Source organism: Equus asinus, chromosome 3 (genome assembly GCF_041296235.1).
Source record: "Equus asinus isolate D_3611 breed Donkey chromosome 3, EquAss-T2T_v2, whole genome shotgun sequence".
NCBI lineage: Eukaryota > Metazoa > Chordata > Mammalia > Perissodactyla > Equidae > Equus > Equus asinus.
The window spans coordinates 145016400-145035772 of NC_091792.1; the positions used below are offsets into that span (position 1 = coordinate 145016400).

General features: G+C 36.7%; 1 protein-coding gene across 3 annotated transcripts in view; it reads left to right on the top strand.

Moving 5' to 3' along the window:
- Window positions 1–19373, top strand: part of KCNIP4 (potassium voltage-gated channel interacting protein 4) — a 1061619-nt gene that overhangs the window by 228053 nt on the left and 814193 nt on the right. Inside the window, exon 1 of one of the 3 annotated variants that reach the window (XM_070506137.1) lies at window positions 1465–1871. The exons of the other annotated variants lie outside the window; for them this stretch is intronic. Within the exon in view, the coding sequence (XP_070362238.1) occupies window positions 1784–1871 (88 nt within the window). The 5' untranslated portion in view covers window positions 1465–1783. Of the gene's footprint in view, window positions 1–1464; window positions 1872–19373 lie in introns of those variants that run through there. 3 annotated transcript variants of the gene reach the window in all.

Consider the following 19373-nt stretch of genomic DNA (forward strand, 5'->3'; position numbering starts at 1 on the left):
ATCCATACTGTAGCTTATTTCTTTCTCGAAAGAGTGAACAGAATATTCTCATCCCCATTTTGTAGATGAGAAAGGCATTAAAATGATTGATCCAACTATAGATCTACAATAGTGTATTTCTTTTGCCTATTTCAAACTTAGGACGCCATCACTCATGGCAAATGTGTGGGAGCAAGAACTTCAAAAAGTATGTTGCTAACCTTTGTGTGTGAATCTGTTTTTATCTCAGACACTTTAACCTAAAGTTCTGAAAATTCTTGGAAAGCATACTTCATTATCCCAGTCAAATGATTATACCACTGAGTCTGGTGGGAATGTGGGAGAGTTATAGACGAGACTGAGTTACCGCTCAATCTGTGTAAGTCTGATTCCAGGGGTGCTTCTTTCTTTATTGTAAAAGAACATCACTTCATTTGTAGTATTGTTAGGAAATATTAGTTCCAACTAGAATTATTACAACTGTCAGGAAAAAAAAAAAAAAAGACCTGTCTAGGTATTTAAAATATGGAGGATACACATCCAATATATACTAAATCTTGTGGAAATAATATTTGTATTTATACAAAATGAGCGAAAACAAATTAACACCCTGGGAGTATAAATTAGAGTGTGGACAAACCCTAGAAACTGCCCAAGGCACTCAAGAATGAAAAAAAAACAAAAAATCTGCAGCTTCAGAAAAGGCAAGCCTATAGTTTTCTGGCTTTCATAGCAACTGCCTACCTCTATAACACTGTCTTTCACAGCAGAGTCCTTTGTGAAAATTGCAAACTCTCTCAATTGTTCTCACTATTAACTTAAAATAAGTCAATTGTAGGGAGCTAGCAAGTTGCGTTTTGCCTTTTAGAAATGTGAAGAAACTGAGGCAGTTATTTCTCTTAGGATAATGCAGTGAATTAGTTTTGTACCTCGGTTGCCTGGAGGCAAATTATAGGGGCTTAAGAGCTGTGGTTTCCAGGCTACTGTATTTTAAAAGAGACAATGATTTTTTCCTAATTTCCAAATGCATGAGCCTAAACAGTAGAAAGCACAGCCAAATGTAGGGAACAGCTTATTTTCCACCTCTGTGCCCATGAAGTGGAATATATTTATCTGTGACAAAACAGCATTGCCTCCATTTGGTGGTAAATATTCAACTCTGTTTGTTTAGAATCAGGGTCAATTTTCCCCATTTAGGCGTTCTGAATCTGATTAACACTGTATCAGGGAATTGTCTGGTGTCTGACCTTGAGCAGCATGCTTTCCTCCTTCCCATATTTTGGAGAATCGTTTTGTACAGCCTTGGACCCTGAGATGCCTCTTCAGCAGGCTTGATTGCATTAGCAGTCTCCAAATTATTGGTATCCAAAGGGTTTCAGCCCCAGTGACCTGTCATCTGTCCCCTCACCTGCTTACATGCTGATTCATTGATGAGCTGGCATCGCAGGCCCCGCCTCCGTCTGAATGGTCTGTGAGGTTGCGATTGCTCCTGGAGAGGGATGCTGAGCTGAACCACAGTGGGTTACTACAAGTGTGAACCGGCAGCCTATCTGTTGCCACAGAAGAACTTGGTGACCATACTGAGAAGCAGCCCTTTCTCACCGCCCAGTTACTGTTCTGTCTGTATCCGGCTTCTCTAGCTTTTTAGGGGAATTTCTGATTCAGGCACTAACAGCTAATTCCACAGGAGTTGTAAGGCAGCCTGTGACATAAACTGAGACAGAAGTTTCCCCTCAGAGACTGTCTTTTTTTTTTATTGGCAAAGACTTCTGGCTCTCCTCAGAGGAATACCTTGTTGCTTAAGATGAGTGGCTGTAGAAAACGGTGTAAACGTGAAATATTGAAATTTGCCCAGTATCTTCTCAGACTATTAACAGGTTCTCTTCATACAGGTAATGACTTTTTTTTTTTAATAGAGGCTGGTAGAGCATGGTAACGAAGTTGAAACGAGTAGGAAAGGCTCACTATTTCTGTGTTGTGTTTATTTTTAATGTTGTCAATAAAATACAATTGTGAGTGCTTGCTGAGGTTCACGTTTCTAAAAATGTGTTCAGAGCAGCTCTAATTTTGGGGTAGAACTGGATTCTCTGGATGTGTCTTTTATGTCTTTTTGGCAGTATTGTTGTTAAATGTGCCTCAGTCTAAGGAAGCAGTGTCTGCAGAGTAGAAAGATTTTTTAAAAAATGCATGATTGTGCAAGGGGTTTTTCCCTCTCTCCTGCTTGCTGCAGTTTACTGGAAAATCCCATAGCTGTTCTTCCTGAAGGTATTTAGACATTCTCTAGAACTCTTTGATCATTATAATCCACAGATTATTTCTAGCATTTGATCATAAAGCTTGGCAGTGAAAGAGTTAAGGAGATTTCTTGTGGATTTCTGAATTCCTTGCAAAATGTGAAAACAACAGAACAGTAAAATGTTCAAGAGAGGTTTAATATTTGTTTCATTGCAGTGGATTTCAATGTTTAAAAATTTGCACGATTGAAATAGAAGCTCTATTTAAATTTAGGTGTTGATAGCAACAAAATATTTTTAAGATGTTGTAAAATTATGAGCCGAAACTAGCAGTTTTGCTGCCCATGAAATTCCTAGGCAATGCCATCATTAAGATAGTGACAGGTGGGACCAAAACTACTTTGACTCTGATAATAGATATTTTTAATGGACCATCAAACTTCTGAGAGGCAAAGCTTGGTTGATATAATACTACACTTTGATTCTGGCCGTGAAGAACTGTTGTTAGCTGTATTTTTTCAACTTATATTTGTCTTCTTTAATCTAAATAACGAGAAAGAAGAGTTAGTTAAGAAACCTATAGACTGTGATGCAAGGTTGAGAGGTGAACTGGAGCAACATTTTCTCTAGGAAGTAAACTCTTTATGGTTAATAACAGAATTGCAAATATGACTATGTTGACAAGCTGATTAAGATAAACAATTTGCAGAGAATGTGAAAATCACATGATTTCTGAGAACATTATTAAGTACTAATAAATATTGATAACATTATTATCAGATGCTAATCTGTAAGTAGTACGAATTGTGGTGACTTCTGATGCTTCTAAGAATAATCATTGAGAGTCTGTACCTGACCTTTGTTAACTTGGAGCTCTGTTGTGTTTTCCACCCTGTCTGTACATTCCTATTACAAATACTTAGTCCCATCAATACAACTTTGCTTTATCATATCAATGTGATCAATAATATCAATATGATATTTGCCTTAAACATTCAGTTAAGGACTGTGTGCCATTTGTGATATCATGTCTCATTGGACAGTGCTCGATGTGTGATCTTTTATCTTGCTATGAAATTAGAGAAATATTTAATGAAGGAACGCTTTCCATGAGGTTCCCATGGTAGTCTGTATTTTTCTCCTTGATAAGGAATTTTAAGGTTCTCCTTGTTTCTTACAGTGCTCTGCCTTTTTTGCTCAATCTCTTTGTGTATAGTTTTCTTAAACTTCTGATTTCAAAGAATTTTATGAAGATGGTAAATAGTTGTGAAGTCATAAACCATAAGTATTACATCCAAAATGCAGTGGGTATCTAATGACTGGATGGTAATTTATAATGTAAAATTCATGGATAGCTAGGATAGCAGCAATATTTTAAGTGTTATTTAAGGTATATTTAGAAATCAATATAGGTGGAATTCCTTCTCTTCTTTTTAAACCACAGGAGGGAAAAAAATAAGAAGTTTGAGAAATAGGACAGATTGTTATAAAGTAGTAAGATAGATTTATGACCTGAGAAATGTGATTACAGCAACTTGTTTCTTGTAAAAATTCTTTCCAGCTCGGTTTCTAATATTAAATGTTGTAAAATCCAGCCGGAATCTTTACAACTGCTCAAAATGCAACTTGGAAAAGCCAATTTATGCATTTACTAGATGCTGTGATAATATACACTGTCCATATTGCAGAATCTAATGTAAAATTCATTAGGGCACTTTCAAATCCCTTAGCTAGTAATTAATGAAGAAGTAGGAAGCAGAGTTGAATTAGTTTAAAAAATTTGCTTGAACGTTGGATATGCAAGCAGTTGCTAATTGTATCCTGAACAATCAGCATATATGTTTGTAGTTATCAAAAATTTAAAACATGAATATGCCTTGGATGGTTTTTGGTCTTTTCGTATACCAACAAACACTTAGCATCACTTTTTCAATTAAAGATGTGATCTGAGGAAATGATGATTTTCTTTTGCATTTGAAAACAGGCTAATTCTGAAATTCATAATCTGTATTGTTGGCAGTTGCCTTTCATTTGATCCCAAAATGCCCATGCCTTTACACAAACCTAAAAAATTTGAAGTGCAAGGAAATTTCCATGGGTACAAACTCTCCTTTGGTATGTCTTACTAGTGTTATTACAAGATAGAGGAAAGCAGTTTCTTTTTCTGAGAGCTTTTCATGTAAGTTTTGTCAGTGTCTAGGGTTACTTATAAATAAATAATTCAATTAATGACTTTTCTAAAATAACCTTTATGTTAGAGAGTGCAAATTCAATGGTAAAGATTTGTCCAGATAAAATAAGATGCTTTCATTGTATCAGAAACTTTTTGCATATTTTTATCGTGGCAAACCGCTTTTCAAAGAGCGGATTTTACAAACACATTTATTTGCTTTATTTATCATGAAAATGTAAGCATTTTTAAAGATCCTTTGTCCTACATAATAAATTCCAGAAATCCATATTCAAATATTAAAGTTAATGGCTACCATGTTCAGTGTAGTGAGGTGCAGTACAGGATCAGTTATTCTAATCCCTTCTCAATTGAGACTTGCATCTTCATGTACCTTATCATATTCAGTTCTAGAAGGGGCTCATGGTAACCAATATATTCTTGTACATCTAAATAATTGGAGATGAGTGATGAAGATTGAAATATGACGGTAGTAATATGAAACTTATTCTATTGATGAGCAGTTTGTGTACCAGAGGAACCTGTAGGGCACCCTGTCATATAAGTGCTGACCCATTAAGAAAGGGTGAATGATATTACAGATATTAAATTTTGAACTATTTCATGTGTGAAATGTAGTATCGGAATGATTTATGGTCATATTTGGAGGTTGTTTGGACAATTATCAATTCTCAGTACATCGTTTTCTTGAAAAATCAAGACCTGAACACATTTTCCTATTAGCAAGTATTCCTCCAACATATGTCTGCGGTGGATGTTGCCTGGAGCTCTGTTTCTGGCTTCAAGGCTGCAAGCTACAGGTGTGGCGAAGTTCAACTCTCTGCCTAAGGGAAACAAAAGCAATTTAAACCAAAACATGAGGTTAAGCAGTGAACTGCTGTTTAACAAATGCCTTAAAGTATTTCAAATTTAATGAAATTATATTATTAAAAGCATGAAGTAAGCATTTATCATTCCATCGAGTAGAGAACTTTAGATTAAAGGAGACAGAGAGAAAGAGAGCATGAATTTGTTTCACAAGTTTGCTTTCAGTTTGCTTTTAGCCTTATCATGTTGAAGTTATTCTGGATCAAGCCACTCACAAGGCTAGTGATATAAAGATTTAGATATTTTTATGTTGTATTTTTAAAGTGTGAAGAGAAAATAAAAGATGACCCTTAGCAAAATCAGGGAATTAACAAAGCTTGTTTCTAGCTACTTGCACTTCCTTTTCTGTCCACTTCTTTTTTCCTTCCTGGTTACGAATCACAAGACCACATTTTCAATCCCATCTGACCTCCTCTTCTGTCCCCCATCCCTGCCACATTTGAACACAGGGCAGACAAATCTAATGCAAAGAATGTGTTTCTGAAGACCTCACATAATTAAAAATTCACAAAACTCAAGTTTAGTCCTGGTAAAAGATGACAGTTGTTTCTATTTTCCAGTTCATGTGGCCCTGACATGTGACAATTGAATAAACAGTTTTTATCCATTGGCCTTCCAGCTCTGAAATTATGCTATTCTTGATTAAATTTTTATTTTGTCATTCATTCAAATTTTGCTGATAAAGTGAGACTATATTTCTTATAACATTGGGTAAAATGTGCTTTATTAAAATGTACATAAAACAGCACCATGCTATACTCAGTTTTCTTGTGCGCTTCCTTCTATTGCAGCCTGCCCTTGGGTAAGAAGAAAGCAAAGAAGGATGATGGTGTTTATACTTGACTGCCAAGGAATATATGTCATTGTGTTGCTTTTCCCCACAGAATTTATATTTTAAACTTTATCAGGAGAATTATTTTGTCCTCGAATATGAGTTTAACTTTTTGATCAGGAGTGAAGGGATATTTTGAGGGATTCAGGATCTTGCCTAATCTCTTCAAATTCTGCCATTGCTGCCAAATCTGGTTAGAGGATCCCTGAGTTGAAGGACATAGGCAGGTTATTGATTGCCCCTACATTTCAGAAGGAAATCTGCATGTTAATGTTTAATCACCTTGTATTTTATTACCACATAGTTAGTATATTAGGTACAATCATAGGACTGAAAGACTCTTCCAAAGAGAAGACTGTTATTTTGTCATTGTGAGAACTTCAAAGTAGTAGGTGATCTAATCTCACAGCTTCAGACATGTTAAACTCTTGAAACTCATTTGTTGATTGATTGACAAAATTAATCAATATGTTCCATGCCATCTAAAGAGAGATCTAATATTCGTAAAAGGAGCTGCATTTGCCCCTGTTAAGGCAGTCAGAGCTTCCTTACCGGAAACTTCAACAGTTACACATCAGTGCTTTATTTAAGCACTTGAAGAAATACTGAAGTTTCATAATACAGGACAAGACTGTCGAGGATATTGTACATTGATTATGATATGTATCAGTTATGTTCCTGGCAGGAAAGAGACCTCGCACTCAGGAAAAGAATTTTAAAAAGGGACTATCTATGTGGGCAGGGTGTAAGGAAATGAAGAAGGAGTGATAAGTGCTCTGAAGCTGGTAACAGCAGACCACTGAAGGAGCAAGGGATGGGAGCCATTTATGAAGCCTGGAGAGGGGATCTGTATGAAGAGGGCCGCTTGACAGGTAACATGGCCTTTACTCCAGGGATACAACCAACCCATGGAGACCTGATAGGAACGGAGCTCAGGAAAAAAAAAAAAAAAAAAATTGCTGACCTCTCTTTCCTTCCACCTTCTCATTTTTGACTAGTGCTTCCATTGGCTGACCCCATCCTAGAAGCCAGTGGGAAAATTACTCTAAGTAGGAGAAACATGCTCATGGCCGTATTTATTGTTTTATATTCATCCACTATGGGTATTACCACTGACAATGCTTACTTTGTTTAAAATTACTAACATTGGTCATGTTGTCTGCCCTCAAAAATATTGAAAGTGGCAAGAGCAAGCTAATCATATCCCTGGGGGACTCGTAAGGTGTCTGTCATTCTACCATATCTTTCACTATCACTGTTTATCTTTTACTTTGACCACATAGCTTCTGTCCAAAATTTCTCTGTGTGTTTCTTAAACTCTATAAGTAAAATAAACCTGTACCTTCAAACAAATTGACTCTGTTTTCTGAGGAGAAATTAAATGACATATGAAAACAATATAGTGTTTGTTATATTGGAAGATGGCGTTACAACCCAGTATGAGATGGTATGGTTTGTGTTTACTAGGTATGATGATGAATTTTCTTTGATAAAGTATATTTTTATTCCAAGCTCCTTTTTTCCGCATTGGGATACTTTGTAGGGGAAGGGCTAAGATCTGAGGAGCTGCCCTTACTTTTAGAAGAAAGCAAAGTTCAACTGGCCCTGATAGAAATCAGCATTGACATATCTTTTTGCAGTATATGCCAAACAATTTGACAAAAAAAACTAGTGTTTATCAAGCCTCTGCAAAGTATGACTCTGTGCCTAACATTATCCATTTCTCCTGCCCGATAGAGATACTGCAATAGCATCAGAATGTCTCAAGATGTTCTTTATTTGGGACCAGTGCTCACTTTACTTTTCTAAAGGTGAATGCATAGCACTCTGCAGCAGATCAACAGATAACAATGACTGAGGAGGGCCAGCTAATCATTCTTTTCAGGGAGAGTGAGTCAGAGAGAAGAACTGAATGGGTGGCCAGGGTGGGAGGAGAAGAACCGTGCCAAGTTTGGGTTGGAGGAGTAAACTCATAAAGAGTGTTCCATCATTTGACACTTCCTTTTTCTGTCTCATGTCTGGCTCCCTATCTGGCTCTGTTTTGCTTCCTGTAATGTCTTTTCATCACAGTCATAATGACCATAACATAAATATATTACATTAAAAGCAAAAAAGGAATTCTGAGAATGTGTTCCAGGAGAGTTATTTTCTCTGCTCAACCCCCCAGCTATGCTTCTGAGGGCAACAGCATGCATAGAGGAAGAATTAGGAGCCTTGTGTTGGAATTCTAGCTCCATCCCTAAACCTACAATTGTGAAAGTCATCCAGCTGCTCTGAGCTAGGTCAACTCATCTGCAAAATGGGGGATATTCCTACATATATTGATGTTACTGGCGAGCATTCAACAAATGGAGACTTTTGTCATTATTGCTCATCTGGAATCTATAGGGTGATCTGTTTTGGTGGGTTTTTTTTAAATTAAATTTTCCCCAAAGATAACTGAATACCTAATCATTATTATGTTGCCTAGTAATTAGAAATAAATAGGAAGTAACCTATATAAATGAATGCAATTTTTAAACTCTTTTTCCTTTTATTAGTTTTCAATAACTATAACTGACATTTATTCAATTATCATTTATTAAGTGTTTGTTAAGGGCTGAGCCTTGTGGTTTCATAAGCTGTGTCTTCATGATTCCCAACTGCCCCACGTTACTCAGCCAGCAGAGCAAATAAATGCAGGACCATTGACTCAACAAACCAACATATGCTAAGATTTCCAAAAGCAGAGGGGAGCTCTCTCTTGTGCTTTTAGCCAAGGAGAGGTGAGGACAATGGGCAACCTAGGTGAGGTGATAAACCTTTAAACTATGTTCCTCTGAAGAAATTAAAGGGAGAGAGGCTGATGAGAGGGGAGCGAAACAAGGAAGGTGAGAAGGCAGGTGGGAGAGGACCCATGGAATTATGTGTAGGAGCAGGGTTTGCTAAAAAGCTAAATTGCTAAGAAACTGAATTGCCCACCCTACCGGACTGCTGTAGAAACTACCAGCAAAGCCCTCCAGAAGGTTCTATTCCTTGTCCAGAGAAATGCTTGTGTGGCTTACTGAGCAATCGGGTATTTAATGTTATAGTTTATCAGTGAAGCACCTGTTCAGATCCCATTTCTTCCCCCTTGGATCTGTCTTCACTCTCTGATGTGCATTGATTTCATTCCTATTTGAGTTCTCATGGTACAAGTTGTCTATCCTATATTGTTCAGAATTTAATTACTCATCAACCTTGTATTATTTGACAGATTCAGGTGTTAAAGTCGTATCTCAAGTAGATCTGAATCTTCTAAAAGACATAAAAAATATTTAATTCTCCAGTTCTACCCTAACAGAGTGTTTACTATACAGTATCTGCTCAAAAATATAGATTTGTGGGAGGATATCATAAATAAGTATCCATTTCTTTCTCCATATAATTTAATGTGTTCCTTTCTGAATCACATTTTCGGACTTAAGCTATATCACTTGAGCATCCCCTGGGGAACTTATCCCAAGGTGCCAAATCTAGGATGTGGTAGGACTAAGATATAAAACTATTTGTCAGAATCTAAACTGTGTCTTTGTTTCACTACACTCACTGTGAAGAGCTGTGTGATGACTTTAACTCTCAGTTCTAATATCGTCTTAGAGAACCATTTCCTGCCCATCCAGTCCAAAATAGCCCCTCCCATAATGACTTTCTTTTATATCAAGTTTTTGAAATTTTTTACAGATAGGGTGACCAAAATTGGGGCACTTTTGAGAGTAAAAGGAGACAATCTAAATAATCACAGCAGGGGCTGTGCTTCTCCTACCTAAAAATGCCACTGCCTGGTGGTGCAGTGGTTATGTTCACACGTTCCTGCTTTGGTGGCCCGGGGTTTACCGGTTTGGATCCTGGGTGTGGACATGGACAGCTTGGCATGCCATGCTGTGGTAGGCGTCCTACATATAAGGTAGAGGTGGATGGGCATGGATGTTAGCTCAGGGCCAGTCTTCCTCAGCAAAAAGAGGAGGATTGGCAGCTGATGTTAGCTCAGGGCTAATCTTCCTCAAAAAAAAAAAAAAAATCACAGCAAGAATACATGCATAAGCGAAGATTGTTCCAGACAAAGTGGGATATATGGTCAACTTCTCTACAGAAATTACCACTATCTAAAATTATTTAGATTATTTACAGGTGTCTATAAAACTAGAATGTAAACTCCTTTTTAAGGACCATATTTGTTTTGTTCATTATTGTAATCCAGTGCCTGGACTATGCCTAGTGCATTGCACATGTTCAATAAACAGTCATTGGATGTATGACTAAATCGACTAAATCATACACCAGTGCATTTTAGGGGACAAAGCTACAACATCTCCTGCCTCTGTCTCTCTATACATCTTCCCCAAAGTTGGTAAGGTTGTGATCATTTGCTTATATCACTTCTCCTGATCTCGGCCACGTCAGCTACTCGTTCTAATCTCTGCTGTAGTTCTGCTGCTTTCTTATCTCTGCCCAGTACGTATTCTCACTAGAGAAACTGTTGTAGATAATCCACAGCCCTGGAAGTCTGAATTCTCTCTCATTATTCACAGAGGAGGTGTACTTACACATTTTTAAATAGGGGTAGATGCTCATTTGTTTCAAAAGGCTTATATCCTATGGGTGATTTATGTATAAATGTCTGTGTATTTGTATTTTCTCATATCTCTACAATGAACATATTGTGTATATACTGATTGCATTTTAATGTTTTTAAAGTAATAAAATAGAAATGTATAGATTCTTCCAATCTTCAACTATAGTAAACCTGCTGGAAACAAAAAGATACCACCTTGGGTGTACTGCAATTTTAGAGATATTACAAATAAATATATGTTGTCAGGATTTCAGTTGATCTGTTTTCTATCTGCAGTTTTCTTCTCCAGCTTTCTTACAACTTTGAGAAAGTTGTAAATTCTCCTAACTCAGTATTATCACCTCTATAATTGGAAGATTTCCATTTTGCGAGGTCACCACGTTTGGGTAGAGACTTAAAGCCTGCCAAATCAGTCATATTCTTCTTCTATAATATGTCGTTATGATACATAGAACTTGTTTTATCATGGGGTATACATAAAAGAGTTTCCTAGCTATCTAATAATTCTCTGAGCCAAACAAAAGTCAAAAAGGCTTCAAAGAGCTATGAAGCCACTCCTCTAAAAGGCTTTTAGAACTTTAAAGATCAGTTTTATGCTGTGTCTACTAAAGTTCCCCAAGGGAAACTCTACAGCCAACTGCTGGGCATGTGCCCAAATACATGCAAATACAGGCAAATGCACCTTCCAATGATGCCCTCCTCGACTGTCTCCAAGTAAAAGCATGGTCTGTGATCTCTGAAGGTTAAGAAGCTTCTTCAAACTCAAATTAGTGAAAGTGAACAACACATTGAGAATAATAAAGACAACATTATGTATATCATGTTACTCATACTCATATAAATAGCTGTGTTGGAACATATTATTAGATCATAGACATGTGAAATCTCAATGGACCATAAAAATCATTTGATTTGACTTCTTCATTTTCAGAAGAGAATATTGAGGCTTGAGTTACTGAAATGATTTGACCAAGGTCATGAGAGCTAGTTAGTCCTGTTGTTAGTCCATTACACTACCATTCCAGAAGCACATTATTCTCACAACCTTACACTGTGATAAGTGCCTCTGGCGGTGGCTTGGTCTGACAGAAATACCTAGTCTTGGCAGCCAAGAAGACTGAACATAAATCTTAGCACCATCGCATCTTAGCAGATGACCTTGGGCAAGTTTATATTCTTCCCATGATACCTGTTTCCTCATCAGAAAAATTGTGATCCTAATTCAAGCTGCCACCAGGTACTTTTTCAAGACAGCATTTCTAAGGACAGTAGTTGGGATCAGGACTCATTCAAGTGGTCCTAAGCCCTATTTTTGATACTGATAAATCAGTGCAAAGTATAGCAGCTAACATCATTCGGTTGTTTTAGAGTCCTCAGAAAAGGTCAACGTTTCTATCAATTTAAAATTTCAAAAGAATTTTTGTCAAAATTGAAAAAGTCAGATAGAATATCTGACTCAAAGATCTCCTTCAAAAATGATAAAATTTAAAATCTGTATACTTAAAGGTTTATACTTAATTATGCTTTAAAACTGTCTTATCAAAAGTCTTGTCCTACCTAAAAATGCTGGATAACTTGTATATTGCTCCAATATGTGCAGCATAGATATTTTTGCTAAAAATTTGTGAGTCTAAAGTCCATACATTTTAATTAGTAATTAAGTAAAGGTTTTTATTCCTTCACCAAAAGAAAAAAATAATAACTATATCCATCTTGCCTGTTTCCTGGGAAATAAGATATAATAGCGTTAAAAAACAACAACGATGAAAAGTAGAAATTGTCTACTTCAGAAGTCAACGTTAAGGACCTACTGATATCTTAAATTCTCTATGAAATATTATAAGGAGATGGGAGGTATGCATAGATATTAAAATCCAATCTTTAGGAAAGCCAAATTTATTTAATATAATTCATTAATTTATGTTTTAAGACTTCAGTTATTACCCATAAAATAAGATCAACCTGGAGAAGTATTTTATTATGAAATATGAATTTTTAAAATTTCAGAATCAGTATATAAATTTGAAGAATACACAATAACTATACTCTCAGAGTTCAGAACAAGGAAAACAGTCATTGGAAGTGTGAAATCAGCCCATTCAAACCTCTAAGAATTTAGGTGAATGATATTTCTTCCTTTGTTTTTCTTCTATTTAACATGATCCTGAAATATTTATTTTTACTTGTGAGATTATATACTCCAGATCCTGACCTCTGTAGAATGATAGATCTGTCTTTGAAACCTGGCTTCACCAGTCATTAGCAGTATGACCTTGGGCAAGTTACTTTGCCTCTCATAGGCTCAGTGACCTCATCTATGAAAAGGGATAATGACAGTGCCACCTTCGCAAAGATTTTGCTAATCATTCAAATAATATGAAAACTTAAGATAGAGCCTGACATAATAGAATGGCTCAATAACAGATACTTTTACAATAATAATATTCATAAGTTCATCAGATGTTTATTGTGCCTCTAGTTGTGTGGCACACTCAGAGGGTTTGGTGAAAGATTTGAAGATGCATGAAACACCCAGCTGCCCCCAAAAGCTTATCATTTAGTAGCGGAGTTAAACATAAATTAAAACCCCGAATACAGCCTTGAATATGTTCAGAGCTAGAAGAGAGATATAGATGCTCTATTCATAGAATCCGAAGAGGGAATCTGCTTTGTGTTGGTGGCAAGAGAGGCATTCCTAGTAGTGGTGTCATTTCAGCTGGGTTTTAGTAGCTATGGGTTTGGAGATGCTGAATTGGCAACTGGACCTCCCAGGAAGAGCAAAGAAACAGAGGAAGAGGATATATAGAGATAAATGTATTACTAGGTTTCATTTATCTAGCAGATATTTGTTAAGTGCCTGCTCCCTGGTAGGCACTATTCTGGGAACCTGGAATACATCAGTATAAAAGATCATTGCCCTCATGTAGCGGGGAGATGGATAATAATCATACTAAGTTGGTTAATTAAATAGTATGTTAGTGGGTGATAAGCACTTTGGGTAGAAACAAAACAGGGTAAGTGGGTTTGGGAGGGCTGTGCAGGTTGGGATGTGTGTTAGTTTGCTAAAGCTGCCGTAATAAAATACCACAGATTTGGTGACTTGGCAACAAAAATTTATTTTCTCACACTTCTGGAGGCTGGAAGTTCAAAATCAAGGTGTGGGCTGGTTTGGTTTCTCCCGAGCCCTAGCTCCTTGGCTTTCAGATGGCCACCTTCTCACTGTGTCCTCACATCGTCTTTGCTCTGTGAGGACATGCCTCTGATATCTTCCTATGTGTCCAGAAACTTGTTCTTATAAGGACCCCAGTCAGATTAGATTAGGGCCCACTCTAATGGCCTCATTTAACTGGATCATCTTTTTTAAGATTTATCTACAAATGTAGTCACATTCAGAGGTACTGGGGGTTAGGACTTCAACACATAAATTTTAGGGGTACACAATCAGCCCATAGCAGAGTGGTTACAATTTAAAGAAAGTGGTGAGGATAGACTCTTTGAGAGAAAGACATTAGATCAAAATCTTGAAACAAGACTTAAGTGGGGAAATAGATAAGGACACAGATTCGGGGCAGACAGACTAGCCAGTGCAAAGGCCCCATGGCAGACTTGTGTTCAGCGTGTTCAAGAAACAGAAAGCAGGCTAGTTAGCTTGAGCAGAGCAAAACCAAAGAGAGTAATTGGAGTAATTGGGGATAAAGGCAGAGAAACAAAGGGAACCAGAATACATAAGACTTTATAGGCCATGGTGAAGACTGAGCATTTGCTCTGAGTGGAGCTGAGAGACCCTGCAGGGTTCTGAGCAGGAGTTCAATTCAATCATGCTAATCACTGGCTGCTCTTTTGAAATGTACTGCGGAGCAGGAGTAGGCAAACTAGAGCCCAGGGGCCAAATGCAGCCAGTTGCCTGTTTTTGTATGGTCCATTAACTAAGAATTGTTTCTACATTGTTAAGTGATTTAAAAAACATCAAAAGAAGAATAGTATTTCATGACACAGGAAAATTATATGAAATTCAAATTTAGTATCCAAAAATAAAGTTTTAGTGGAACTCTGCTGATTCATTTACATATTACCTATGGCTGCTTTTGCATTACAGCGACAGAATTGAGTATTTGTAAGGGAGACTGCTTGGCCTGCAAAGCATGCAATATTTAACATTTGACTTTTCCAGAGTAAGTTCTCTGACCCCTACTATGCAGGGTCAATGATAGAAGCAGGTGGGAAGAATGGTGTCTCTGACCAGGAATATAGTGGTGGAGGCCATAGTGGGAGTTGGACAACATTGGTGGTGAAACGGTGTTTGCATAAAATGATTGGAAATGGGGATTGGGGAGAGGTTGTGGGGTTTGCATGCTTTGCAGTGAAACAGGATGTCCCGCAGGCCTTTGAACAGAGCTAGGCCAGCCCCATACCAGTGTTTTAGGAAGCTTGATTGGCAGCAGATGGCTACAGGGGACTGACTGCAATGGTAAAGTCAAGAGGTACTGATGGCCTGGAAATGAGGAGATAAGGACAATACAAAGGTTGATTCAAGAGCACCCTGAACACATTGAGCAGCTTTTCCATTTTCTGTGCCAGTGAGGAACCTTCTGTGATAATATAGCAGTTTTCAAACAACTTTAAAAATATCTCGAAGTGCTAGAAGACTAGTATTCTAATTATATACCCTTTGAGTTAAAATAGAGTTCTTCAAGTGAATCAGGCCAGATGTCTTTTACAATTTAGGCCTCTGAATGTATAATATTGAAAATATGAACTCAAAAGAAGACCATCAGTGATACCTAAATGGCCTGAGGAACTCCCAATCTGGATTTCCAATTTATTTAATGAGCACTTATTGCTTAAAGGCAAAAATCGTTAACTTGACATTTTTGTTTTTTTCTATGAGCTACTTTCATAATCTAACAACCCCCACCCTTGGTTTTAAAGTACTTCTTTAGATATCCATTATCTTTGCTAAGATATTTGAGTCATGTTTTTTCCAATATGTATTTTGGAAGATTGATGAATGAGAAGACATTTAATTCAATTTTATGTGTTCCTTAAATCATCTCAATCATATATTTTACAGGGATTTTGCTTCTTCCTTAAAAGTAAGCCTTTATTATTATAAATTATGATTTAAATATTAATTATATAATCTTAGCTGATATATTTAAAGAAGTACTCTGTATTTCACATATTACATCCAAAGTTTTGCAAGTTTGCTTCATAACATACATTTTCCAACTTTATTGAGTCCTGTCTTTCCAAATGCAAGTGATGATAAGTAAGGCTAAAATGCAAAATACTCCAAATATAGGAAGAAGAGTGGGCTAGAATTTTATAAATCTTCTTTATGAAAGAGTTACATAGCATAAAATAGACCTCAAATCCAGAGTTTATTCATATATGAAGGAGTACAACATTCCTTGAGTGAATATATTTCTGTTGATGGACTCTTTCAGATATAGCCATCTTCTGTCTGAATTTGGACTAGTTAAAAGAAGTATGAAATATCTCTGTTGGAATGAGGAAAGTAGGATCTCCTATTCTTCTAAAAATAATCTTTCTTTACCAAGATGGGAGTGGTGGTTAAGTATCCTCACTAGGATTTCCAAGGGAAGAGTCATTTCCAGACACGACTTGAGGAAGAACTTTTCTAAAGTATGATTTAACTTTGGAAATGTCACTCTTAAGTTTCTAGTCAGGTAATTGAATTAGAAAGATGATAAAATTAATTTCATATTTTCTGGGTTTTCTTTGTTAAAAGGAGGGTTTTTATTATGTCTCCAAAGTTCCCCAACTCTGAGAAGTAAAAGACAACGGTGTCACAAACGTTGATAATAAAAAGAACTGAAGAAGACAGTGAGCTCCAGAGTCTAGAAGTGGGAGGCAGTGACTCTTCAATCCATTCTCGTCGTTTATTTTGCAGAGGAACCTGAGGCCTCAGGAGGCCAAGTTCATTCAGTGCTATGATACCTGGCATAATTGTCTCAGTACATCTTTGTTGTTGGGCCAGATTTACCCAAGAGTTTTGTTCAGTTAGAACCCTGTTCTTGGGCTAAGAATGCTTTTCTTTCTCTGCTAGAGTCTAGACTACAAGTCTTCCAAGTATATGATGCTTACATTGGTAGAAGTAAGCTGATTTTACATGACGCTCAAACTTGGCATTAAAGAGCAGTTGAATCACATAATAACGAAGGAGTCCCTTTTATGTTTTCCTTCAGTCTTTTGACAGCATCAGTGGACAACCTCGAGTTACTGCAAATATATTTTTATTACCACTCAAAGACCTGTGACTCTCCATCTTTAACAAGAGAGCAGATCTGAGGCTCAGTCTTCAACAAGGCAAGAGGATACATCTAAATTTTGAGATGTATCTATATTTTATTTAGAAGTATTTTTTATGAACTTCTTCCATTTATGGCAAAATAATAATTTTCTTTTTATGAAAACTGATTTATTTTAGAAATATCAATCCAGTTACGATAAAATTTGTGAAGGAGTACGAGGTGGAACATAGATACTGCACAACCATGTATGGGGCCACATGTGGCTGAGCTTTGGGGACACTTGTCTAGGCACCACCTAGGTTGGCATGTCTGGAGATGCAAGTGGTACCATATAGGGTGAAAACCCCCAGAATAAGAGCAAGAAGACAAGCTCTAGTTCTTGATTTGTTGGGTAAGGATGCCATTCTAAGCTTCATTTCTCAAAAGTACAATAAAGGAAATTACTGTTGGGAACAGCTAAGTGTACTCTAGCTCTGTGTTCTCAGATAACGTGCAAAGGTGGTAGCACCACTCTCTTCAAGATGTAATATCCAAAACAATTAAGGAACATTACCCACTCATCATAACCATTAGGGGCTAAATTGCACTAATAATCACCATACACTATTACCTCTTCAAAAATACTTTTACCCAGAAGTATGCAGATCAATTTAATCCTCATGAAAGCTTATTTGAATCATACGTAGAGAAAACCCACACCCATGTTCCAGGAGAACAAGTAGAAAAGTGCACAGGTGTGCGCACACAGACACACACACACACACACACATACAATAAATCTTGCCTGATCTGTGAATTCCCATGTCTATTAGGGCCAAGTTTCTGGTTACTACTCTAAGAAAGGATTTAGAAAAGGATCTAGCTCAATAAATATAGCAAAAAGCTGTGAGTATGACTTTAACTCTGCTAAGTCATTAATATTCTGCATTCTAAATCCAATTTGTTGTTAGAATTTAATGCTAAAGTATTTAAAAGATTGAGTCTGCTCATAGGACACAGTTTTGTCTTCATTTCTGTTTTCAAACACTCCCTGCAAGGCACAAGAATATGTGCTAATGTCTGAGTCTTAAAATGAGTTGGGATTTTAAAAACCATGTATAAAAGTATGTGTACAATAATTTTTCAGTTAACTTCCAGGTAAACTTTAAATAGTTCTTCAGTAACATTGACTATAACTGAGGCAAGTAGAAATGATTAACCAAGTAATGATTAGATAGTGTTTAATGCTTATGCTGCAATCAGCTGTTTAAAAAGAAAACCATTTAAAGTTAGTTATTTATTGGAATAACATAGGAGTGTAGTTCATTACCCATTTTCATTAGCTCTTCAATATGCTCGGTACATTAGTATTATACCAATTGCTAACTCAAGATTAGAATAGTAGTTTTACACATAAGTTGAATAACACTTCTCTCCCACTTGTTTTCATATTTATTTTTTAAATTTTGCTGGACGTATATGTTAAATTTTTAGTAAGTAGAATTTGGAATAAGATCCAATAATATTATATTTAATAGAGAGTTCTCTTTTGTTTGATCTTCCATTTCTAAATAACATTTTCCTTCTTATTGTTATAATCTATTTGAATTAACTTTCTGTCCTTGTCATTAAGCATTGTATTTTATTTATATTTTGATATTAAAAATCCTGTAATTATTATAATCTATTCAAGATTAAGCTAGTGTCAGAATGAAGTTGGCATATCTTGATCAACTAAGAGAACCAAGACGATGTAAAGAAAACAGTGTGAAATAACATACACTTTAGTCATTTTGAGTACACACTCTTAATAATTGTAGCCATAGTGGGTAATTTACACTCTCTGATTTCTTATTTCATAGAGTAGTTATATTTGTGAAAAACACTCTATAACTTGAGAGATGCTATGTAAATGCTACTGGCCTCCAATGATCTTTACCTGCTGGTGTTCATGCCCTCATGTAGTCCCCTCCCACTTTGTACCAGAGCAGAGTTGATCTGTGTGACCGTTAGAACACGGCAGACATGATGATATGTTACTTCCAAGGTTAGGTTGTAGAAGATTCGGTAGTTTTCATTGTAGTCATTCTCAGTCTCTGTTGGATCCCTCTGGGGAAGCCAGGAGCCATGTGATGAGGTCAGTCTATAGAAAAACCTACATGTGAGAAAGTGAGGCCTCTTGTCAATAGCCATGTGAGTGCAGCATCTTGGAAGCAGATCTTCCAGCCCTGTGAAAGCTTCAGATGCCTGCAGCCCTGGCCTATGTCTTGACTACAACCTCATGAAAGACCCTGGACCAGAACCACCCAGCTAAACCACATCCAAAGTTCTGACCCACCAGAAACTTTAAGATAAATTTTTCAATTTACTGTTTAGTTTGTTGGTTTAATGCACTAAATTTGAGGGTAATTTGTTACACAGC